Source organism: Pleurodeles waltl, chromosome 4_2, assembly GCF_031143425.1.
Source record: "Pleurodeles waltl isolate 20211129_DDA chromosome 4_2, aPleWal1.hap1.20221129, whole genome shotgun sequence".
In the NCBI taxonomy this organism is placed as follows: Eukaryota; Metazoa; Chordata; class Amphibia; order Caudata; family Salamandridae; genus Pleurodeles; species Pleurodeles waltl.
This window is the reverse complement of record NC_090443.1, coordinates 511,537,495-511,563,144: the sequence shown is the minus strand read 5'-3', so window position 1 is coordinate 511,563,144 and position 25,650 is coordinate 511,537,495. Positions and strand designations below refer to the sequence as shown.

The following is a 25,650-nucleotide window of genomic DNA, read 5'->3' as shown; positions in this document are numbered from 1 at the left end:
GGGGGTTAAAAGACTGGAAGGAGCGGTGGTGAAAGGGTAAGGTGTATCCCTGGAGAACAATCTGTAGGACTAAATTGTCCAATGTGATTGCTTGCTAGCCCGGTAAGAATTGGTGGATTCTGCCTCCTACTGGGCAGCTGTGAACCCTCAAGGGCACAGGCGATAGCAGTAGGCTGGGCTGACCAAGGTGGCAGGATTGGTAGGCATCATGGCCTCTACTGTGAAGCTGCTGGGCTCTTTGTGGGGACCTTGATGGGTTAGAGGAAAGGGACATCTCGGCCAAAGCCATGAAAGGAGCAATGGAACTGTTGCAGTTGGTGAGGTTTGGCAGAAATGCCCAGAAAGTGAGCAGTTGTCCTGCTTTCTTTATATCACTCAAATGGAATCAGTTTTTCCCTGAACAAGCAAGTCCCATCAAAGGGCATGTCCATCAGGGAGGACTGAACATCACAGCAGAATCCAGTTGAGCACATTCACTCATGGAGACGAATGGCAATGCTGGTGCCTATGGCCCAACCAATGGAATCAATGGTGTCCACGCCACAATGAATCGTGAACCTGGTAGCAATACAACCATATTAAATTGGTTGAGAGAGCAGAGGGTGAAGGTCTTCTGGCACACCAGGGAGGATTTGTGCCACCAAATTCCAAAAGGCATGTGAGCAGCATCCCAACCAACATCTGGCATAAACCGAACTGAATGACCATGCTGGTAGAAGAGAAGACATTTTTGCAAATGTTTCCACTTGGTGGACTCCCAATCAGAGGAAGTGGTGGGAAATGTATGGGGATTTGCCTGCACCACTTAGCCTTCTGGTGTGTGGTTTCATGAAAGAAAAGCCGGGTCACAAGGAGCAGGGCGAGGTAGCCTATCGCCCGACGCCCGGGACATATTGTTTGAGGTCCAAGACAACAAGTTTTCATGTTTATTTTGTCCTTAGGACAAGTAGGCCCAAACCCCTGCAGCACAAACCATTTGGCTGCCAGTTTGCAGAGAAATGAACTGTCTGCAGTTGAAGTAATGTGTCCATATATTAATGCTGTTCAAACTTGTATTTATGGTTCATTAATGAATAGACCTAATTATTAGGGTGTGCGCTGTAAATAAACGCTTCATTGTCATACTGCACTTTCGGACAGTGGCTCCAGTAAAAAAAAAAAAAAAAAAAAAAAAAAAAAAGGGTACATCCGTGTTTGAAAAGTTTAACAATATAAGGCTAAGTATAATGCTCTCTGATTAGATGCAAATATTTGCGGAAGCTTGTAAGCATGAGTTCAGAAACAAATGCAAGTAGGGAAAAAAAGTTTTGCTATTATATAATTGTAGGTGTTATTTCTTTGAAGCGTCATTTAGTAAAATGTGTTGATGCATGCTAGTATTTCTAAAAAATATTCCTAATGGAAAATCAGTGTAACCATTTTCAATGAGAGTATGGTAAGCATGAAAATAAACCAGCACTGGCAAAGCCAACTGATCCAACAGTTTTGTGAGTCTTTTGGTTTCGTCAATACATGTTTTGTTTTGACATGGCTTTTTTAACCCTTTATTGTTGTGGGAGCTGCCAGGCCCCTCACCATTGTAACAAACATTGGCAAAAAGCTAGAAAGGTTTTGGGACTCAAAAAGTACACATTGCCACCAGTGGCCTAACAAAGGCCCCGCAGCCACCCTCCAAAGGGCCCACTCAGCACGGCACCTACGCTGAGGTAGTCTGGGGTGGGTGGTAAGGGGGCTTTACAGTGAGATTACCTCCAGTTTTGGTTACGATACTGTATGCCACAGTAGTTCCTGGCAATGAACAAAGTTGTGTGCAAATATGCTGCTTGTGGAAGAGCAGAATGCGATCATTCACAATAAAGCCAGCCAAAAAATAGAGACAGAAATAGAAGTTTAATAAAAACAAAACATCTTTGTTAACGCCAGATCTAATTATGCACCCAATTCTTAAAGAAGGTCATAAAAGTGCACCCATGGTATATGTCTGAATTAGTGCCTTTCATTAATTCACAAGAACTTACAGAAGTAGATCAGGAAATTGTATTCCTACTAAATATTTATGAACTCTATTTTAGCACAAGCAAATATGCACGTGTAGATTAGCTCATGTGAAAATCTACTGAGTGTTTATAAGTTCACTTTCTCTCAAACCACTTTTTTCCCCAACTCTGGAAGATCCTCTACTGCGGTTGTCAGGAGTAAATTTCCAGCCTCTCTCATTATGGGAAAAATTAGAGAAGAGCTGGTGAAAATCCTTAAAACATGAAAGTTAGTAGGTATAGAGACTCAATGACATTCCAGATTTGGAACTATTGCTTGCTGCTTCCTCCAGTCCAAGCATGTAGATCTGTGGAAAGGTGGCAAAATAAAGAAATTGCTATAGTGCGGATTGAGATTGCAAGTATTCAAGCCCTACTATATTAGTAATCCTGGCACAATCGGAGGGGGCTATTATCAGAGCTCTTACACAATGCGATTCCTGCCATAATTTGTCGCTGCACTACATGGCACCAAAAGGACAAGTAGATTTTTTAAAGGACAAGTAGATTTAAGAAGCAGCCTGTCCCATGGATAAGTAGATATTTTATTAAATTCCACACGCCTGGAGGCCAGAGCAAGGTTTGGCTCCAATCCCCCAATAATGTATCTGTCTTGATTAAGTGAAGAAGGGGCTCCGAAGATGTTTGACCTGGCCCACTTCAATGTCTCTTGTTTCTTACACATACCTGAAGACTTGAAGTGTGATGAAGACCAACCTCTGGGCAGTACTGAGGACTCCAAGAATGGGAACAGGACAGAGCAAGCCTTGGACGCAGAGCACTACTTGGAATGGTCTTGTGAGGGAGTCTTCTTATACTTGGTGACGTAAAGGTTTACCTTGTATTCCCTGATGGTCTTTGGGTTCATCAACTCGCAATCGCTGCAGTCCGTGGAGTCGTGGCTAGACTACTGGGGCCATGTCAGACATTTCTTTGCAAGTGTCCCTACTGAGCTTATTGCTTTGCATGCTGAAGAAAATTTGGGGAGCATATCAAGGTAAGTGTCAGACAAGAGGCAGCTCTGCATCTGCGTCTGGTGGCACAGAGAAAAAAAAATTCAACATGAGGGAGTGGTGCCCATACAGGCTGCATGTCATTTCTAGAAAAGCGTCCGTGTGGAGCCAAAGGCACTACTTTCCAGCACTCCAAGGCATTGTTGAAAAATTTCTGGATCCAGTCTGACGCTTGGGGAATATTCAAAAGGTGAGGCAACTGCAGCTCAAAATCTCCACCAGCAAATGGTATATGAAAATATACATTTTTCAATGTCAAAGATAACATCCAGTCTCCTAGGTCTGGAGCAGATAGAATCTGAGCCAATAAGAGCATTTTCAATTGCAAAGCCTGTACATTGCTGGAGACCACATCCAGGCATGTCTACGAAGCACAACACTAGTACCTACAACTCTGTCAATAAATCCATGGTATCCAGACCAGTGTGGATGACATACTTGGCCTCATCTCGTCTGCCTTATATGGTCACACATCATTTGAGGCAGAGTGAATCTAAAATTTCCTGGGACTGCTGGCACGATCTCACTGGCCATGTCACAAAGGCTATGACTGTATAGGCAAGTGCATAATTTTGATGAGGGATCCATCATAGTGTTTGCAACAGCATCATTAAATGAGAGCCAGGGCTTAGATGCTGCTGTCCCAAGCTCAAGGATTTCCATCAAAGCAGGTCTCAACTGAAGGTAGTTATGATTCTAGTATTTGGCAGTCATCTGAACCACTGCCGCAATTAGGGTGCTTTCCTCTACTGATGGTCTATGTTGAGAGTCAAGCTCTGTCTCAGTCAAAGACAGAGCCTCTCATGACAGCAGCGATGCAGGGGAGGCACAGGGTTAGAGTCCGAGTGCATGACAGCAGGTGAACAGTCAGCGTCAGTTCGAGATCAGAAATGGATAGTTACACCAGTTTATCTACTAGAGCCAGCAAAGGTGCCAGTAACCAGCATTTATCTCAGCACAGACATTAAAGTCTATACTGGGGTCCAGTAATGGGTTCAGAGGGGACAGGCGCTCCCCACAACTTATTTCATGTTGCTACAAATGTCTGCAAACTGTTGGGAATTCTTACTGGACATTAATCCAGCGATAGGAAGTCTGACAACTGATCTCCTCCCCCCCCCCCCACCCCCCCCCAACCCAGTCAGGCCAAGAAGAAAATGTACAGTCACCACTGGCTGCATTGGTTTTCTTCCACAACTGACTCAGTCCACAGGATGTTACATATTTCCAGGAGGGTCCAGAAGCCATCTGAAATCTCTAGTCAGGATCGTTTTCGAACTGTGGGTCATTAAGAGTCTCGCTTTGCTGGGCTGCAGAACAGCTTTTTCTTCACATTCTTTTACCTTATAGAGGGAATTACTTCAACTAGTCATTCTCTTCTTCAGTCCTAAACTGCTCTTTAACCGGAAATTCCCTCATGAACATTTTAAAGCAGTCTCTTTGCAGTGATGAGCTTATTTAAAAGTTACCAGAGAAGAATTCAAATAATATACCTTCCCAGTTCCACATAGTGCTTGCGCTAACAAAATCCAAATGGTGGATTTAAAGCCCTCTCTGCCTAAACACACAAAAACCAGCTACTGCATCCAGAGGATAAAAATAAATTTAACCTGATTGTGTACCATATGTGAAAGGCTCTACTGTGTTTACAACCCCCTTCCTTCAAAGAAAAGGGTTGTGTAACAAGCTGACAAAAAGATTTGATCTGGGAGGGAGTTTTAATTTTCGTCAGAATTCGTTTAGAACAGTCAGGTAGTCGCCTTTCCCAGGGTGGATTGTTGTGTGAATGAAACCAGTTTACCTGTGAGCCTCAGGGGTCTGTCTCAATACAGGGGTTCATGTGCCAGAAAAATAACTACTTTATTACAGTGACTTTGGAATAGCAAAACATCAAGGTGAATACCAGTTTTTATTTTACTGCAGTAAAAATATACTGCAGGAATTCTTTTTTCCTAAACGCAGTTAGAGAAAAGTATGACCAGTTACTCATCTTCGGTAAAGCCTTATCTTGCAGGGACTATATTTAGCTGCAGATTCCTACCCCTTGAATTCTCCCCAGGTGTCAGACTGAATCCGTAAGGTTTTTCAAGTACGGTACCCCTGCATGCCGGTAGGTGGCGTCGATCACCCCAGCGTCTGTTGGCATCGTGCGCACCGGAAATGACATTGCAATTCTAATATAAGCACCACCTAGGTGCACCGTCAGTTTTTCACTACTTTCCATGGCAGAAGCGCAGAGCCATAAGAACACTGACTTACTGTTGTCGAAACTAGGAAATCAGTTCCCAGAGCGGAGAAGATGGGTGGGTCGTTAAGGAATATGCAGCTAGATAAAGTCTCTCCGAGATAAAGCGTTACCAAGTGTAAGTACCTTGTTAATCTGATAGACATCTAGCTGCAAGTTCTTTATCTCTGAATAGAGTTCCTTATCTTTGAATAGATACCTAAGCAATACCATTTAATTTGATTTGTCTCTTATAAAGTGCTCGGTCACTCCCAAGGTAGTATCCTGACGCTACCACAGAACAGGAAAGAAAAAAAGTGAGGAACATAAGATGAGCTTCTACACTTAAGGTATACACGAAAAGACACCTTACAGAGAGGGAGTCCATGATCGTATAGATCCAGGTCTTAAGGTGCCTTCTGAACATTGTTTCAGACTATGAATCTCAGAATGGCTGGGAAGAGAATTCCAGGCCTTAGTCCCTAATGCAGTGAAAGATTTTCCTCCTTTTGTTTTTTAGCTTAAAATGGACTGGTTGTAGTAGATTCGCTTGTGAGGATCTAAGTGATCTGCTTGTGTGGTAGTATGTAAATATCCCTACAAGAAATTTTGGGTCCTTCCAGTTTGGACCTAGCCATATGCAAACCAGTCTTCACTATGCTCCCCTTGTGAACAGTCCATCCCAAACTGCCAGGCCAGGTCCTCCACCCTCATCAGCCAGGCTAGCTTGAATCTTGTTAATCACAAAAACAAAAGAGTACACTGTTCCAAAATAGAAAAACAGGGGGACCTGATTCCTCAGGAGCAAGAGCCCTCACGCATCACAATGGATGTCTAGCTTCATCATTGGGAATTCTCCTCGTCAGACTGGCGCTGCAATGCCTGACGGGCTCCCCAAAGGGGGGGCTCTTAGACTAAATACTCTTATAGTGACTGGCGTATTTGGCTATATAGAGGTGAACACCTTATTACAGGCACCAAGAAAGAAAAAAAAAAAAAAACTAAAATTGCCTCTTAATCTCAAAACATCATAAATTTAATCTGCTCGAATGAGATGAAGGCCAAGATTAAAAACATACCGAAAGTGGAAGTTGAGTGGTAATGCTCATGTACTTTCAAAAACAAAACTTAGAGGCCTGAAACTATCATGGAAACTCTAATCATGGGTCAACATGTTTCGCGTCTAGTGGTCCAGCCGGATCCATTGACGCTTCATCAGGACCAAAAAACTACTTCTCCTATAACACAACTAAATATAAAACCCTAATCTAAGGGCTAAAATACAGTCACATCGAGTCAACTGGTCAAATTAATTCGGTCGCCCTGAAAAAACAAAGGATTATTTAATTATGTCAAAACCAAATTGTCAATAATACCCAATCTGTGGGAAGTAGTGTGCACACGTGAAGTAGGTGCTCAGTGATAATTCACATGGTAGGAGGAACTGTAAGGCTTACCATCCCCAAGTACAAGACGTAGCTCCATAGGAAAACACATGCCTGGGACTGATGCTATCTAAAAACAGGGATCATATGGCAAGTTAAATATTGATAATGATTGCCATGACAACAATCTGATTCAAACCAACAACCACTCTAGCTCCATCCTGTCTGTGCAACAGTAAAGTCAGCAGTGGAGAATGGCACAATAATAGTCATCACCAGTTAAATAATGCTAAACAGAAAGTGGTGTTGTACATGAACTTGGCCGTCTTGTTGATGAAAATAGTTCAAAAATTGTCACCATTTAGGAATAAAATAGAGAAATCTCATTGTAGCCATGTTCATATAATAGACTAATGTCATGGTTAAAAGAATGCCCAACAACCATGCAAACAGAATAATGTTCGTATGGCAAGTAGTAAAGACCCGACGGGAACACAGAAATGTGTCTGTCAGGTAGCCGACTGCGAATGGAACAAATGTGGCCGGCAGCTATTTCATAATAAAAGGGAGAGAGTACTTAAAAGTTGATCAGCGGTCCTGAGAGTTGGACATACCCTCCGGCAGCGCTTCCGAATCATAAAAGTGGAGCGCTGTCAGAGACATTATGAATGCGGCGAGACCCGGAAGTAGAAGTGTCTTCCGGCTTGCGCGTCTCGTATCAATTAAATAGAGGTAGGGCAAGGACCAATCCAGCAGTTCTGGACATGGAAAACAGGCAACAGTAAAAAGCCCGTATCTCACTGGATATTGTCTGCTCACGTAAAATGTATTATAATACAAGAGGAATCAATGTAAAGAAGTATATATCAAGACAAAAGGTACAGATGTAGCAATAAACATCAAAATGGCAGTCAAAGAATTGTTTATTGACAGATAAAAATAAATGGAAAAAGCCAAATAAGTTAAAAAAAAAAAATTTTTTAAAAAGGGGATGACAAAACCCATGACACTATCACTAGGAAGTCCCCTTATTAAGGCAATGCTGAGTGGCGATGATTATTAATAGATGGAACAAAAAGGTAAAGTAGTTATTGAGTTTCCTAGCTGTGTTCAAGAGTAATTTAAGATGAGGTTAATCCATGGTATCTCATCATTCAACCCTTTCGTATTAGTCCCCAATTTAAAGACCCACCTCAATTCAATCCTCACTTGGTCGGACTCCTGATGCTTCCAGAACCACCCACCATAGTTCGTCAGGGTTATGCAGGGTTTCTAAAAAATGTGCACAAAGTCTCTTGGTAACGCGTCCACATCTAATGTTACTTCTGTGTTAATTGATACGTACTTTAACTGGTCTAGTAGTCATACCAATGTAACGTAAACCGCAGGGGTAAGTAATCATACAAATGCAATTCCGAGTGTTACAATTTGTATGCTTTTTAAGTCGCTATTTACCAATGGGATCTAAGTCAAGTGTCTTAAAATGCCTAGTCAGTGGGCAGACATTACACTGGCCACAAGGATAATGTCCCTCAACTGGGGGGAGGTTCCACAGAGTCGTTTGGATAGAGTTGTCGCAATTAATTAGTGGACGTGTATGAACCACTATATCCTTGATATTGGTGGTGCGTTTGAATGCGAATAACGGTTTTGGAATATCAAGGCCACCACTCGCTAAAATTGACCATCTTTTATTGATCAATTTCTTAATATTATTTGACAATGGAGTGTATATAGATACACAAGTCAGGCGAGTCTGTGGGCCCCTATTGGTAGTTGTCAAAAGGGCATCCCTATTGTTATTTCTTGCTCTTTTGCGGGCTAAATTGACAATTTTCAGAGGATAGTGGCGTTCTAGAAGTTTGTCTTGAAGGTCATTGGCTTGCATCTAAAATTCTCGTGGTGAACTACAGTCGCGTCTAGGATGTAAAAAGTGGCCAAATGGTAAGTTATCTCGCAAAGATTTGTGGTGATGACACTCATACAGGAGTAGGCTGTTACGATGTGTTGGTTTATGATAAGTGCTTGTAGACAGCTTGCCCTTGTCAATGCTGATCACGAGGTTCCAAAAAAGGTAAATGGGTGGAGGAGACTGCAGAAGTAAATTGCAAATATGGATCAAGAGTGTTGGTCCATAAGGGGAACTGATCTACATCAGTCAACGGTCCGTGCCACACGATCAAGAGGTCATCAATATAGCGCCGCCATAGCTTGATGTGATTCTGAAAAGGATTTGTAGATGGCAAAATGTACTTTTTTTTCAAAATTATACATATACAGGAAAGCTAGACTTGGTGCGAACATACTACCCATAGAAGTGCCTCGGATCTGGTGGAAAAATTGATCCTCAAACTGAATTTTTTCCAGTCATGGCCAATCTTGCGCAATATGAATCAGGTCCCCCTGTTTTTCTATTTTGGAACAGTGTACTCTTGTTTTTGTGATTAATGACTTTGGGAGACTGTACACTGGACCACTGACCTCCTGGTCCCCCCCTTTTTTTTTCTTTTAGCTTGAATCTGGTGCCATAGTGAGCACAGGATTGTTTGCATTGATCAGCAGTCTGTCCATCTGTTCTTTTTGCTTTTGTTGCCCAAAGTAGGAAGGGTATCCCCCCCCCCCCCCCCCCCAAGATGTGGGTCCCGTGCTCACTGCGCCCCCGGTTTCAAGCTAGTCTGTCTGATGAGGGGCCCCTGCCCAGAAGTGACGCATCTTTCAATACTGTCAGATCTGCATGGCAAAGGGAGAGGAATTTGCAATCCGCCAGTGCAAGTCTTTCACAGTTCCCTCCGAGATCCAGACCATGTCTGAGATATTGCGCTTCCTGTAACCTCAGGTCCCACTGAAGATTCTGCATATGCTATCTGGCATGATTCACCAGCAGGATGCAGGAGGCCATGAGGCCCAGCAGCGTCAGTCATTCTCACCCAAATCCAGGCTAGAGGCTGAAACATCGGTATCATAGCTTGAATATCCTGGACTTGCCGCTCTGGAGAATAAGCCCCAAACTGCACTGATTCAAGAACAGCTCTGGTGAAAGGGAGCATCTGAGAGGGAGTCAGGTGACAATTCGGCACCTTCAAAGTGAACCCCAGCAAATGCAAGAGGTTTGTCGTAGCCTGTAGGAGGGAGACGACAGTGTGGAGTGAGCCCGCATTCAACAGCCAGTCAATGATATATGATCCTTCAACAGCCAGTCAATGATATATGATCCTCCAACATCTACAAAAACCACCTGTTCCATGTAATGATTGCCAGTGGGACAGGGGATAGTGAATCCTGCTCCCAACTGTGCATCCATGGTGGTAGAGATGCAGAGTAGGATGGTTTAGAGGCTGCTGCAGGGGTGGGTCGGGGGACTGACCAGACCGCTGGCCACCTGACCCATGATGTCGGTGGGTTGCACAGCCACGCAGAAGCTGGCAGCATGGTGGCTGGACATGGACTGGTGTGGTTGGAAGCCCCTTCCATAGCAAAGAATGGAGCAAAAGGCAGATTGGGGGTGGGGAGACAAGGGGCCACTGCAAGGCCCAAGAACCTGGCCGTAGCACAAGAATCCTTTAAGCGCTCAAGCGCCAAAACTGCCTTGCCTCCGAAGAGACAGGTGCCATTGAAAAGGCACATCCATCAGGGAAGCTTGGACATCCCCTGAAAAGCCAGATGTTCTCAGCCAGGCATGGTGCCTCAGAGCCACTGCCTTTGAAACTGCTCTGCCTAGCAAGTCGGTTGTGTCCAGTCGGCAAAGGATCGTGAACTTTGCTACGTCTCACCCGTAAGCAACAGCCCGAGACAGTACAGCCAGACCTCATCCATGACCTGTGGCAGCACTTGCAGAACCATGTCCTACAGTGTGTGGCAATAACAGCCCAAAAGGCATGCAGTGTTCACTGACAATAATGCAAGACTGGCGGAAGAAAAAAACATCTTCCCAAGTAAGTCAAATCACTTGTATTCCCTAACCGGGAGAGCAGTCGGGAACACATAATGGGAAGTAGAGGCTTGAACTACCAAGCTCTCAGGAGCCCCTGTGCTGGGTTTGGACCAGGTACACAGAAGGGCATTCGAGAGGGCGTGACTGAATGGGAGCAGGGGTTTGGAGGTGAAAGCTCCTGGTTGCCGCACCTCTGTTAAGAGATTAATCTTGACTGGCACAGAGGGTAGCTGAAGGTCCAGCCACCCTACTCACCCCAAGTGCATAACAGGCACCTCCTCTGTAGCCACGGTAGGGGGAGGACGGTGGGGATGGCACTGCTGGAAGAGTCAGCACTAGGACCTGTGCCGGGGAAGGTTGAGGTGGTACGACTGGTGCTGGTCTGGATTCAGGACTGGATTGCTGACTGCCCATCGGTGCCAAGAGCGAAGTAACCTGCGCTGAAACCAATGGGTCAAATTCCTACCCTGTGAGGCCCCTGGCAGGGTCGGACTGCCCAAAAATGAGACTTGTGGTCTCAAAATTCTTTCAAATGGGCAAGGGTCGCTCCGGCTCCCAGAAGCTTGTGGGGCACGAAGTGGGCCCAAGCACAGAAGAATGAGGCCTAGAATGTTGACGCACTTGTTGTGCTAGCCGACAGAAAACGAGAAGGCAAAGACTGCTTTGACTTCTTACTCTTTCTTGCGCCTCAACTTACCCGATCGCCCGAGGACTTAGAGTGGGACAACAAGGACTTTGGACTCCGTGACCTTCCTCTCGACCGAGACACGCATGGAGTCATGTGCCAGGCTGCCATCAACTTTAAGGACTGCTTCCTCAAGGCCTTTGGATGCATGGCCTGGCACTCAGAACACAACTTCAGGTTGTGGTTGCACTTCAAACACACAAGCAGACGAGGTGTGGATCAGTCACAACATCGACCGATGACAGGATCTCCAGGACTTAAAAAGGACCAGTCAAAAAAAATGACTGAGGGGGTAGCTTTCTCTCGGATCAGCGCTGGCTGGCAAGGAAAGAAATGAACAGATGTCACTCCTGGGTGGTGCCTATATAGGAGCCACAATGTCATTTCTGGCATGGACGGACGCGATGGACGCGGAGCCAATCAACGGCACCTACTGTTGGGCTGGGGTACTGCTCATGAAAAATCTTCCAGATTCAGTCTGACGCCTGGGGAGAACTCAAAGGTAAGTAATCTGCAGCTAGAAGTCTCTATCTGATGGTAGGAATTAACATCTGAGCAGGCGTGGCTCCGAGTGTAGCTCCTTGTCATGTGCAGGGGTGGTGTTTTATTCCAACTGAGGCTGGCGGTTCCCACATCTGAAACCGAGGAGGTACTGCAAGAGTTTCCAGATCAATTTGTCACCTATGGAGATTTACACCATGAGAAACCAAAATGTTAAAAATACCCACCTGCAGTGTTGCCAGTTTGAAATGTTGCTGCTGACACTTGCCGAAAATAGCAAGCTAATTTTCCCCTCAAATAAAAGTATACGCACAGGTAGCACTGCACATTTAAACACCATAGTAATGGGACATTTAAAAAAATTGTTTTTTTTAATTTTATATAGCTGGTTGTTTCTAATTTCAACATGGATAAGTTGTCCCAGGTTGGAGTGGATTTCGGCATACCTGCATTTGGAATTTGACATTTAGGCCGCATACACCAGTACTGCACATTCTGCCGACTTCAATCAAAGTTAAAAAAGCCAATGTAATAGTAAAAATATTTTCCATGTTTAAAAATGGGACATGTGGATTTGGGCCCACTAAATGAGCCTAAACTGCCTACGGGTCCAAATAATAATTATCTGCAGTGGATCCATTTTTAAAAAATTGGGAAAACTGACCTCCCAACATTTTGCTTTTTAACAAAGGTACGAACCTTTAAACCAAAAACCATTAACAGAATTCTGTCAGATGAATACTATACCCATTCTGCTCAAATATATTTTGGAAAGGCTTTAGGTGTGAATAGGGATGGATCCACCATTCCTGTGCACAGTTTGTCATTTGAAAAATAAACCTTGTAACCTCACCGCTGTTTTGAGAATCTGCTGTTCTCTGGGATACTTCACCACCTGCTGCGCTTCCCTCCGTTTCTGTTCCAGGGTCAGTGCCAGCAGCATCCTAAGAATAAAACAGTTTGATTAAAATGGTAGCTACCCGGCTAATGTGAATGTAAAGATCAACACAAAAAAGCTTTATAAAGAACACTAAGAGAAATAAGTTATTAGCCAGACCAAACATTTACTTTCTCAAGAAAAAAAAAAACCTTGTCATGGTAGCCCCCCGCACTGAAGGGACCTACTTCGAATGGGTAGATGTGCCTCTTGTGAAACAGCAGAATGCAGTCACTCAAGGTGAAATTAGCCAATGGCTAGAGAAAATTCTGGGGCGGTAGCATCATGTGTTACATACCTGCACCTCCCCAGGGATACAATGTAATATCTGGATATCAAAGCACCCCACCTCAGGAACATAGTAATTGTACAAATAACCCCTGGCCTAAAAACTACCAACTACCCAAATGAAAGAACAATGGAAAAACACACAAATGTGTCAAACTTTAGGTTCTACGTCACAGCTGCCTTGCCAAATATTGGTTGTAATAGCCCATACTCAGGATATTGGTTTTATATGCCTTTTAAGCACCTGGCTTTTGCCATGCCAGATTCAAATAAGCATTGGCAAATTCAATAGTCCTTGTTTTGCTTGTGAGCCTCGAAGCATTATCAATATGTTTTGCCAAGGTTTTTGTGAAACATTTTTACAAGAGCTACTGGAAGGCATCATATATGCATATATTCCCTGAAAAAACAAAGGTTACAGGGACGTTGTAGTTAGGTTGCTGTTTTACCCATACAAATATAAAAAAATCAAAAAAAAAAAAAAAAAAGCAGTTCTAGTTATACTTAGTTATGCATATGTTAAGACACTATAACTTGCGGCCTGAAGTTACTTTCTGGCACGAGTTAAAGTTTCTTCAGATAAACATAAGTAACTATAACTGTTGAATGTCTATGGTTTTGTACGGGTAAAAAGTCAACCTAACTATAACATACAATTAACCTTTGTTTTTTTCAGAGAATTTCTAAAAAATTTTTGTTTGTTAACACGCACGTTAATATAACCACTGCTGCACAGGCCTTTAGCCATGCGCTCGAGGGTTGGCTGTAGGGCCTGTACTATGGCCAAACCTCACATGCGCCCACACCCAAGCTGCGCACGGCCTTTGGCCGTGGGCAACATGGGGTTGGATGCAGTGGGTGCATTTTCTTTTCCATTTTTCTCTAGAAGCGTGGATCTTTCGCAGGTTTATACAGAGGAGCCGCACTGAGCCACAGGGTAGACCCCCCCCAGGTTGAGAAAAAAAAAAAAAAAGATATTGGGCAATTTTTTGTCCATGAGAGGTCCCTTCCATTTGTCCTATGGGTCAGGATACATGTATCCTGGCCTCTTATATGTTTTTACACTATACTTTCACCTTCCCTGGACAGATGCGAGAAACAAAATGACAGCTGAAACATTCCTTTCAGGTGCGGCCAGACAATCAGGGATTTGTTTGGCCCTCAGATCAGTGAATCCTCTGCAGGTGGATCCCCACATCCTTCGCAGGCGGATCAGCGTCCTTAGATATCTATATTTAACGTTAAGTAACTCTAAAACTACTCAACAGTCTTGCATCGAATTATAAAAAACATGCTTTTTGGACTGAGATCCGGCATCCTGCTAAATTTGTTGTAAATCCGTTCAGCGGTTCATGCTGTAGTCGTGTTCACATTTAAAAAAATAAATCCTATAGGCATAGAATGGGGAAATAGTATTTCTAAACCCGCCCTTTCTTTTGGCCCTTGCTTGACAAATCATCCCAATATTTTCAACACAGCAGCTCGTTTTAAAAATTGTGAAGATTTGTCAAACGGCACCAAAGTTATTGGCAAAACAAAGAACGCTTTATCTGGAAAAAGTTGGTTTTAACCATACCCATCTACTGGCTATCACAAGTGGGTAACAAATATATCAATATATATGGAAAATGTCACTTCCCCAGTGTACATCTGTTCATGGCATGTACTGCTGCAGATTCGCATGCTATGCATTATTCCGCCATCTAGTGATGGGCTTGGAGTGTTACAAGTTGTTTTTCTTCTAAGAATTTTTTTCGGAGTCACTGGATCGAGTGACTCCTCCTCTCGGTCATACTGCGCATGGGCATCAACTCAGCGTTTTTCGCCCACAAAAGGGTGATAGAGTAATAATATAAATGCTGCGTAGAAATAGTAAGTAAGAATAGATGTCCTTGCAAATTTAAATGTATATACATATGTACAAAAGAGAAAAAACTGCAACTACAGGCTTCTGGGGGGAAGAGGGCGGGTGCATGTGAATCTGCAGCACTACATGCCATGAACAGATGTACCCTGGGTACACTACTATGCGCATAGACTAAAAAGCAGTTACTCTCCCCAAACGTTGCGGTGGCTAGCCTGTAGAAGTTGGAGTTGTTTAAAATTTTCTTAAAACAGCTTGACCAACATTGGCCTGTTGCTTTGAAAATACATCTATACAATAATGTTTTGTAAATGTATGTGGTGTAGACCATGTGGCAGCTTTACACATGTCTGCCATTGGTATGTTTCCTAAGAATGCCATAGATGTACCTTTCTTCCTAGTGGAATGTGCTTTAAGTGTGATTAAAAGTCATCTTTTGCCTTAATGTAACATTTGCATACATTTAACAATCCATCTTGCCAACCCTTGCTTAGAGATACGATTCCCTTTATGTGGTAAACTGAAAGGCAACGAAAAGCTGTTTTGTTTTTATGAATTATTTGGTTCTATCTATATAGTACATTAGAGCTCTTTTACGGTCAAGAGTATGAAGGGCTCTTTATGCAAATGAATCTGGCTGTGGAAAGAAGTCTGGCAATTCCACTGTTTGGTTTATGTGAAAAGGTGATACCACTTTTGGCTGAAATTTGGGATTTGTTCTAAGTACAAGTTTGTTTGTGTGCTTGGAAAAAAGGCTCCTCAAGAGTGAATGCTTGTATTTCACTAAATCTTCGCAATGAAGTTATGGCCACTAGGAACACAACTTTCCATGTTAAGAATTGATTCTCACAAGAATGCATGGGTTCAAAAGGTGGACCCATGAGTCTAGTGAGTACAATATTTAGATTCCAAGTAGGAACAGGTGGTGTTCTAGGGGGAATAATAAGTTTTAGTCCTTCCATGAAGGCTTTTATGACTGGGACTCTAAAGAGAGATGCTGAATAGTTTGCAAGTATGCCGATATTGCAGTAAGATGGATTTTAATAGATAAGAAAGCTAGATTTGACTTCTGCAAATGAAGTTGATAGCATACAATAGCCTGTATTGATGCTGTAAATGGGTCAGTATTTTTAGATTGACAGTAGTAAACAAATCATTTCCATTTGTTAGCATAGCATTGCCTTGATATAGGTTTACATGCTTGTTTGAGAACTTCCATGCATTCTAATGGAAGTTTTAAGCATCCATATTCTATGACTTCAGGAGGCAAATCACTAAGTTGAGAGCACTGGGATTTGGATGTCCGATATGTCCTTTGTTTTGTGTTAACAAATACGGTCTGTTTGGAGTGAGGTACTACTCACAGGTTTAGGAGTGTTGTGTACCAATGTTGTCGTGCCCACATTGGGGTTATGAGTATCATGGTGAGAGAGGTCTGACAGTTTGATGACCAGAAAGGGAAGTAGTGGGAGAGGGGAAAAAGCGTAAGCAAATATCCCTGACCAGTTGATCCATAGAGCATTGCCTTTGGAAAGAGGATGTGGGTGTCTGGAAGTTTTGGCATTTTGAGTTTTTGCTTGTTGTGAATAGGTCTATTTCTGGTGTTCCCCACTTTTGAAAGTACTGTTGAAGTACCTGAAAGTGAGTCTCCCATTTGTGCGTCTATTGGTGTGTCCTGCTTAGGAGATCCACTAGCTGATTGTGTATTCCTGGAATGTATTCTGCTAATAAATGAATGCGATTGTGAAGTGCCCATTTCCATATTGTTTGGGCTAGAAGGGACAGCTGAGATGAATGTGTCCCACCTTGTTTCTTTAGGTAATACATGGTCTTCATATTGTCTGTTTTTATCAGAACAGTCTTGTGTTTGAGAAGGGGTTGAAACACTTTTAGGGCAAGGAACACAGCTAATAATTCTACAAGATTTATGTGGAAGTTTTGCTCTTTTGAATCCCATTCCCCTTGAATGGTAAGGTTGTTGAGATGAGCTCCCCCAACCTATCATTGATGCATCTGTTATTGAGGTCTGAGGCACAGGGTCTTGAAATTACCACCTCTTCATTAAATTGCTGAGATTCCACCACTGAAGGGACTTGTGTGTTTAGCAAACCAACACTAGATCTTGCAATTGGCCCTGTGCTTGATACCATTGCTGTGAGAGGCCCTGTTGTAGGGCCCTCATGTTTAGTCTTACATGCAGTACGATTGCTACGCAGGATGCCATCATTCCCAATAGTTTCATGATAAATCTTAGTGTATTGTTGATTTGGCTGCATTTGTGGTATGAGATTTTGGAAAGCTTGTATCCTTTGTATATTTGGATAGGCTAAGGTTCTTTACATATTTAAAACAGCACCTAGGTACTGTTGCACCTGTGCTGGCTGAAGATGGGATTTTTTGGTAGCAGAGAGTGAACCCTAGAGTATGCAGGGTCTCTATTACGTATTGAGTGTGTTGTTGGCATTGTATTAAATTGCTTGATTTTATTAGCCAATCGTCTAGATAGGGAAAGACATGTATGTGTTGCCTTCTTAGGTAGGCTGCTACCACTGCTAGACATTTTGTAAATACCCTTGGAGATGGTATGCCGAATGGTAGAACTTTGAATTGATAATGTTTTCCTGCTATCACAAACCTTAGGTATTTTCTGTGAGCTGGATGCATGGGTATATGGAAATACGCATCTTTGAGGTCTAATGCAGTCATGTAATCTTGTTTTTGTAAAAGTGGGATGACGTCCTGCAGAGTTACCATGTGAAAGTGTTTTGACAGGATATATAGATTTAGGGGTCTGAGGTCTAGGATGGACCTGAGAGTGCCATCCTTTTTGGGATGGAGGAAGTATAGTGAGTATACTCCTGTTCCTTGTTGAGAATGTGGGACCAATTCTATTGCCTGTTTTAGTAGTAGCGATTGTACTTCTTGCTCTAATAAAACATTGTGTTCTGGGGACAGCTTGTGGTAACGTGGAGGAATATTTGGAGAGGTAGAAATCAATTCTTGGCAAACGCTAATTGTGGATAATTGACAATACCCATTGGTCTGTGGTGATATTTTGCCAATGGGATTGGAATTGCTGCAGTCTGCCCCCGACAGGAGATGTTTGGGGTTGAGGGATGGTAAATAAGTCACTGTTTAGAACCAGAGGCAAGTTCCAGGCTTCAAAACAAGTCACTACTCCATCTAAAGTATTGGGCTCTACAAGACCCTCTAAATCCCCCTCATGGTACTGCTGTTGCCCTTGTTTTGCCTGGGAGGGAGAAGCCTCTGTGGATTGTGGCTTGAATCTTCCTCTGAAATGTCTGCAAAAGGAGCCTCTCTAGGGTGTTGTGTATGAGGCTCCCATTGCTTCGGCAGTGTCTGAGTTTTTCCTCAGTTCCTCAATTGCCATGTCAACTTCAGGGCCAAAAAAGGTGCCTGCCGTATTTCTGGTTTGAAACCAGAGGAACGTAGCCATGCATGTCTGTGTATAATGATGGCAGTATTCAAGCCTCTAGCTGCTGTATCTGCAGCATCAAGGACAGACCGTATTTGATTGCTGCTTATGGCCTGACCCTCTTCCACAATCTGTTGTGCCCGTTTTTGGTGTTCCTTTGGGAGGTGTTGTAGGAGTTCCTGCATCTCGTCCCAGTATGCTCCATCAGACCTTGCTAGCAAGGCTTGGGAGTTTGCAATTCACCATTGGCTGGCAAGCCTGTATCGCTACCCTCTTTCCGGCAGCATCAAATTTTCGACTCTCCTTGTAAGGAGGAGCATCCCCTGACAACTGGCTATTAGCCCTCTTTCTAGCAGCACTCACTCCCACTGAGTTTGGAGGAACTTGGCGGGTAATATAATCAGGGTCTGTAGGAGCAGGTTTATATATATATTTTTTTTAATCAATGCGTGGTGTTATAACCCTAGTTTTGACTGGTTCACTGAATATTTGATCCGCATGCTCAATCATGCCAGGTAGCATTGAGAGGCATTGATATTTTGAGTGCGTGGAGGATAATGTGTTAAAGGGAAAATCCTCTTCTAGGGGGTTAGTATGCATAAACACCCCATGGTAAACTGCTGCCCTGGAAATAACCTGCATGTATGCAGTAGTGTCTTCTGGTGGAGAAGGGTATAAGTCTGTCATTGTCAGGAATAGGATCTAGATCGTAGAGATCCCAAGGATCAACCAGATCACCATGAGATTATTGTGAATGAGTTGAAGGCAAAGGTGGTGGGCTACTCAAGTGGGTGGTGGCAAAATAAAGTTGTGGAGAATGAGTGTGAGAAGTCTGAATAGGTAACGGCTTCTTCTGTTTATAAATCTTTGTTGTTGGTGGAGCAGAGTCTAAATGTTCTTGAAAGGTCAACTTTCTCTTGGTCTGTAGAGGAGGTGCAGAGATTATTCTGCCAGTCTCTTTATGGATGTGAATCCTTGATCGTCTTTCACCCATGATCTCAAGGATAGGTTGGATCTGTGTCCTCAGAAACATGATCAGAAGGTCTAGAAGACTGTGAACATAGTCATTTTGAGCTCCGTTTATGATGGCTTGAAAGTCCTTGCTGTTCTGAATAAGACTTTTTCGGCTCCGAAGATGGTAGTTTTTTTGGACCCGAAAATACAGTTGGCTCTTTCGACTCCAAAGTAGGGCGTCAAGGCTTCGACTCCAAATAGGGAGGATGGTTGCTCGAGTCGAAAGATAAACTTTTGATGGACTTACTAGACTCCGATAATGACGGAGTGGACTTTTTCTACACAGAACCCGAAGGTCGGGTGACAAGAGTCTTTTTTTCAGGTGGAACCATGGCTCTCTGGCAGTGGTGTACCCAAGGCCTTTGAGGACTTTTCATAAGTAGGTGTAGGGGCAGATGTACTCATGTGCTAACCAGCAGTGATAGGCCTATCTTCTTCCTATTCTTCTTCAGAGTCGGTGTCTCTGATGGAAACCGCCGTTTGCACCTGTTCTTTCTCCATGGTGTTGAGATGTTCCATACTCTTCTACACCATTTCCAATCTTCTGGCTCTCCGATCACACAGGGTCTTCTTGGATCGAAATGATAGACATGCCTCGCAATCCTCTTCTCTGTGATCGGGAGAAAGACACAGATTACATACAAGGTGTTGGTCTGTGTATGGAAATTTCACGTGGCATCGGCAATTTTTTTTAAATCTAGTACATTCAATCAGGCTTCGACGCGGTAGGCTTGAACAGGCCAGAGTCTGGCACACGTGCCCAGAAAGACAAAATGTATTTTGACTGTACTATCGGTTTGAGACTAGGTGGAAACACGATCAAAACAATCCCGATGATTAAGGGAGTTTTTTAAAGTTTCCGATTCGAAATCTCGGAGTAAGAGGAAACACGTCCGAACCAGACAGCGGAAAGAAAACAATCTAACAATGGAGTCGATGCCCGAGAGAAGGAGCCACTCGATCCGGTGACTCCGAAAAGACTTCTTTGAAGAAAAACAACTTGTAACACTCCGAGCCCAACACTAGACGGAATAATATATATATATATATATATATATATACACACACATATATATATATATATATATATATATACACATATATATATATATACACACACACACACAAGCTTGTCAGCAAGAGACAATAGTCAGATTTAGTGTGGATATTCTAAATATCTGTTGGATAGAAGAGCTTCGAAAATCAGAAAGGTAGAGAATCCCTGTTTTGTGAGAGCACTAAGGAGCCTGAAGAAAACCAATACAGCCATCAAATGACTCACAACACACAATAATCAGGATAAGGCCCAAGGGGTCTCATTCGCAAGCACTGGCATTTGGTAAAAGGAGATCCAGTTATAGGCCAATTAATCCCCAAGAACCCTTCTATTTCATACAGAAGAGCATAATCTGCGCAACACACTTTAGTAAAAGGTAGCACTGAAATGACATTGAAAGATACTTGGATTCAACAAACCAAAGAGTTCCAAAAGTGTAGCAAATGCAAAGCTGCTTATTCAGAACTAACACCACTGAATATATGACCTCTTTTTCTAAAATTTGTGAAGTGTCACTGCAAAACTGATTAAGCAGTGTGTGTTAACCTGCGATGTAATCTTAGATAAGTGTGGAGTAAAACCCTTCAGTTACATAAAAAGAATCCTGCAGAAAATAAGGAACTTAAAAAAAAAAAAAAAAAAAAAAAGATAATTCTTACCGGGTGCATATGCACTTTGAAAAGCATCAGAAAAATGATACAACACACTTGCAGTATTTTGTGACTGATGCAATACATAAGCAATATGCAGACGGCAAAAGGAAGCGGGCCCCGAGATGAATCGAGGCGAAGGACATCAATCTTGACAGAGTTTCCTACTGGTCTTAATGAGGAATTATATACATTTTTATACTTTCACTTAAAACAATTACACAACCTCCCAGTCCCCTGCACAGAGACTGATGTTTCTTTAATAATATTTGAAGGTTATGGGATTGAGAAGGACTGAAAGTTTTATAGTTCATTTGCTGTACAGACAGGTATGATAAGCCCACACTCTGGCAAAATATATGCAGTAATTTGTTGGCCAAGCAACTGAAGTATAGGAAATTAATTTCACCTCTATGTTTATCATAATTGTGCGCCTCTGTGCTAAATGGGGGTGCAAAGATTGTGATAATTTAAAGCAAGAATTTGACGAAATTTGCACAAAACCGTGTGTATTGTACACATGAATGAGAATGTGGTGATTACATTATAATTAATCAACACAAAAGTATCTGTCAGAACAAGCTTAATTTAGAGACTTACATATGAAATATGTAATTCTAATTTGAATTTTGAATGATCACATATACTTCAATTATGGATGGAGACTAAGGGGTAAACTTACGAAAATGTTACCAAAAGTATACTGAGAAGCACAACTATTTAAAAAAAATAAAAAATATGGACTTTGCAATTGTGATACAATTACTGTACAAGTTGAAATGAATTTGAAGGCAAATAAGCAGTCACATTATTTTATGTTTGTGCCTCACATGCATGTTAAGGTGAAGAAAATGGTGCTGCACCTGTGTGTGATTAGGGCCGCCCGAGTCGGCTGAAACGTGTCATGGCAGAATTGTAACAATTATTCAAATAAATTGTCTTGTGAACCGCAGGGTGGAGCCTGCACCTAGTCTTTTGGATTAGTGGATAACTACAGGTTTTGTAAATCAAAATAACATGTTTTGGGCACATTACAAAAATAGCCCCTGCAACGATGGGACGTACTGTGTGTGCTGCTGTCCTTGTGAAATGTCACAATGCTGTCAATTTACAGTCAAGTAAACCAATGGCTGTAGTTGGACGACTCCTTGCCCAAGCTGTAGTAGGTGGAAGCAAAAAGTTAATGCCTAACCAGAGACAATGGATGACAAGGTCTGGCGGAGAGTCCCTATGAGTAAGTCTATTATATATGACATTTTAGTAAAATCAAAAGGTCTTGGCTAAAGCCATACCTAAAGGGGAAACTGCAATTGTGCAGAGAATCTCATTATCAGGAAAACAATAAGTAGCCTACTTTTATCATTTCTGTAGATGCATGCGTAGGAAGCTGGCTCTGTACATACTATATCAAAATGAAATGTAGTGTGCACAGATTCCAGAGCTTCCCCAGCGGCTTAACAGAGGCTAATGTAGATCATTCTAATTCTCTCTTGTGGTAGTGTGGTCGAGCAGTTAGGCTTATCAGAGGGTAGTAGACACAAGCAATAGAAGACACACTCAATGACTTAACTCCAGCTCAATGGTTTTATATAGCAAAACTCTATTTTCTAAATTTATTTATAGAACCACAAGATTCAAGTTGCAGGTAATTACTTCAATAAATTCGTCTTTCACACATATCAATAATACTTTGAAATCGAGAAGTTACACAGTTTTTGAATTATTAGCAGTTATCTGCTTTAAAAGTTGACAGTGCAATTTTCAGAAAGTTCCTGGGGGGGAAGAAAAGTTAGTACGTTTTACAGGTAAGCATTCTACTTACAGTTCCAGTCTCTGAGGGTTAGTGTAAAGCAATGGCTCCCTGTTGCAGTTACCCTCCACTTTTTGCCTGATACTGATGCTGACTTAACTGAGAGTGTGCTGGGACCCTGCTAACCAGGCTCCAGCACCAGTGTTCTTTCACCTAAAATGTACCATTGTTTCCACAATTGGCACACCCTGGCATCCCGGTAAGTCCCTTGTAACTGGTACCCCTGGTACCAAGGGCCCTGATGCCAGGGAAGGTCTCTAAGGGCTGCAGCATATCTTATGCCACCCTGGGGACCCCTCACTCAGCACAGACACACAGCTTGCCAGCTTGTGTGTGCTAGTGGGGATAAAATGACTAAGTCAACATGGCACTCCCCTCAGGGTGCCATGCCAACCTCACACTGCCTGTGGCATAGGTAAGTCACCCCTCTAGCAGGCCTTACAGCCCTAAGGCAGGGTGCACTATACCACAGGTGAGGGCATATGTGCATGAGCACTATGCCCCTACAGTGTCTAAGCAAAACCTGAGACATTGTAAGTGCAGGGTAGCCATAAGAGTATATGGTCTGGGAGTCTGTCAAAAACGAACTCCACAGCTCCATAATGGCTACACTGAATACTGGGAAGTTTGGTACCAAACTTCTCAGAACAATAAACCCACACTGATGCCAGTGTTGGATTTATTAAAAAATGCACACAGAGGGCATCTTAGAGATACCCCCTGTATTTTACCCAATTGTTCAGTGCAGGACTGACTGGTCTGTGCCAGCCTGCTGCTGAGAGACGAGTTTCTGACCCCATGTGGTGAGGGCCTTTGTGCTCTCTGAGGACAGAAACAAAAGCCTGCTCTGGGTGGAGGTGCTTCACACCTCCCCCCTGCAGGAACTGTAACACCTAGCATTGAGCCTCAAAGGCTCAGGCTTCGTGTTACAATGCCCCAGGGCACTCCAGCTAGTGGAGATGCCCGCCGCCTGGACACAGCCCCCACTTTTGGCGGCAAGTCCAGGAGAGATAATGAGAAAAACAAGGAGTCGTCACTGGCCAGTCAGGACAGCCCCTAAGGTGTCCTGAGCTTAGGTGACTGACATTTAGAAATCCTCCATCTTGCAGATGGAGGATTCCCCCAATAGGATTAGGGATTTGCCCCCCTCCCCTCAGGGAGGAGGCGCAAAGAGGGTGTAGCCACCCTCAAGGACAGTAGCCATTGGCTTCTGCCCTCCCAGACCTAAACACACCCCTAAATTCAGTATTTAGGGGCTCCCCAGAACCTAGGAACTCAGATTCCTGCAACCTAAGAAGAAGAGGACTGCTAAGCTGAAAAACCCTGCAGAGAAGACGGAGACACCAACTGCTTTGGCACCAGCTCTACCGGCCTGTCTCCCCACTTCTAAAGACACTGCTCCAGCGATGCTTTCCCCAGGGACCAGCGACCTCTGAATCCTCAGAGGACTGCCCTGCTCTAGAAGGACCAAGAAACTCCAGAGGACAGCGGCTCTGTTCACCCAAGACTGCAACTTTGTTTCAAAGGAGCAACTTTAAAACAACTGCGTTTCCCGCCAGAAGCGTGAGACTTGAGACCCCGGCTCGACTTGTGGAGAAAACACTTCAGGGAGGACTCCCCGGCGACTACGAGACTGAGTAGCCAGAGTTGCCCCCCTGAGCCCCAACAGCGACGCCTGCAGAGGGAATCCCGAGGCTCCCCCCTGACCACGACTGCCTGCTTCCCAGATCCCGACGCCTGGTAAAGACTCTGCACCCGCAGCCCCCAGGACCTGAAATATCGGAACTCCAGCGCAGGAGTGACCGCCAGGAGGCCCTCTCCCTTGCCCAGGTGGTGGCTACCCCGAGGAGCCCCCCCCCCCCCCATCGCTGAAGAGACCCCTTGATTTCAATTACAAACCCGACGCGTGTTTGCACACTGCACCCGGCTGCCCCCGTGCTGCTGAGGGTGTACTTTGTGTGGACTTGTGTCCCCCCCCGGTGCCCTACAAAACCCCCCTGGTCTGCCCTCCGAAGACGCGGGTACTTACCTGCTGGCAGACTGGAACCGGGGAACCCCCCTCTCCATTGAAGCCTATGCGTTTTGGGCACCACTTTCACCTCTGCACCTGACCGGCCCTGAGCTGCTGGTGTGGTAACTTTGGGGTTGCTCTGAACCCCCAACGGTGGGCTACCTTGGACTCAAACTTGAACCCCGTAGGTGGTTTACTTACCTGCAAAAACGAACAAACTCTTACTTCCCCCAGGAACGGTTGAAAATTGCACTAAGTGCCTAGTTTTAAAATAGCTATATGTGATTTATGTTAAAAGTGTATATGCTATTTAGCTAATTCAAAGTTCCTAAAGTACCTACCTGCAATACCTTTCATTTGAAGTATTACATGTAAATCTTGAACCTGTGATTCTTGAAATAAACTAAGAAAATATATTTTTCTATACAAAAACCTATTGGCCTGGAATTGTCTCTGAGTGTGTGTTCCTCATTTATTGCTTGTGTATGTACAACAAATGCTTAACACTACTCCTTTGATAAGCCTACTGCTCGACCACACTACCACAAAATAGAGCATTAGTATTATCTCTTTTTGCCACTATCTTACCTCTAAGGGGAACCCTTGGACTCTGTACATACTATTGCTTACTTTGAAATAGTGCATACAGAGCCAACCTCCTACGGTTAGGCAGTCTACAGGGTGGGGTTCAAGTTAACCCCAAACACTGGGCCAGCCAGGTGAAGAGGTCAAAGTTGAGGCAAAACTAACAAAGGCTCCTATGGAGACTGGGAACTTGGAATGAGGCCTGCCTGCAGGTAAGTACCCG

The 25,650-nt window shown here is 43.6% G+C and overlaps 1 protein-coding gene across 3 annotated transcripts in view; it reads right to left on the bottom strand.

The window, feature by feature from the left end:
* TPR (translocated promoter region, nuclear basket protein) overlaps positions 1 to 25,650 on the bottom strand; it is a 920,136-nt gene that overhangs the window by 156,042 nt on the left and 738,444 nt on the right. For all 3 annotated transcript variants that reach the window (XM_069232002.1, XM_069232003.1, XM_069232004.1), the window contains exon 42: positions 12,629 to 12,719. In XM_069232002.1, the coding sequence (XP_069088103.1) occupies positions 12,629 to 12,719 (91 nt within the window). The remainder of the gene's footprint in view (positions 1 to 12,628; positions 12,720 to 25,650) is intronic.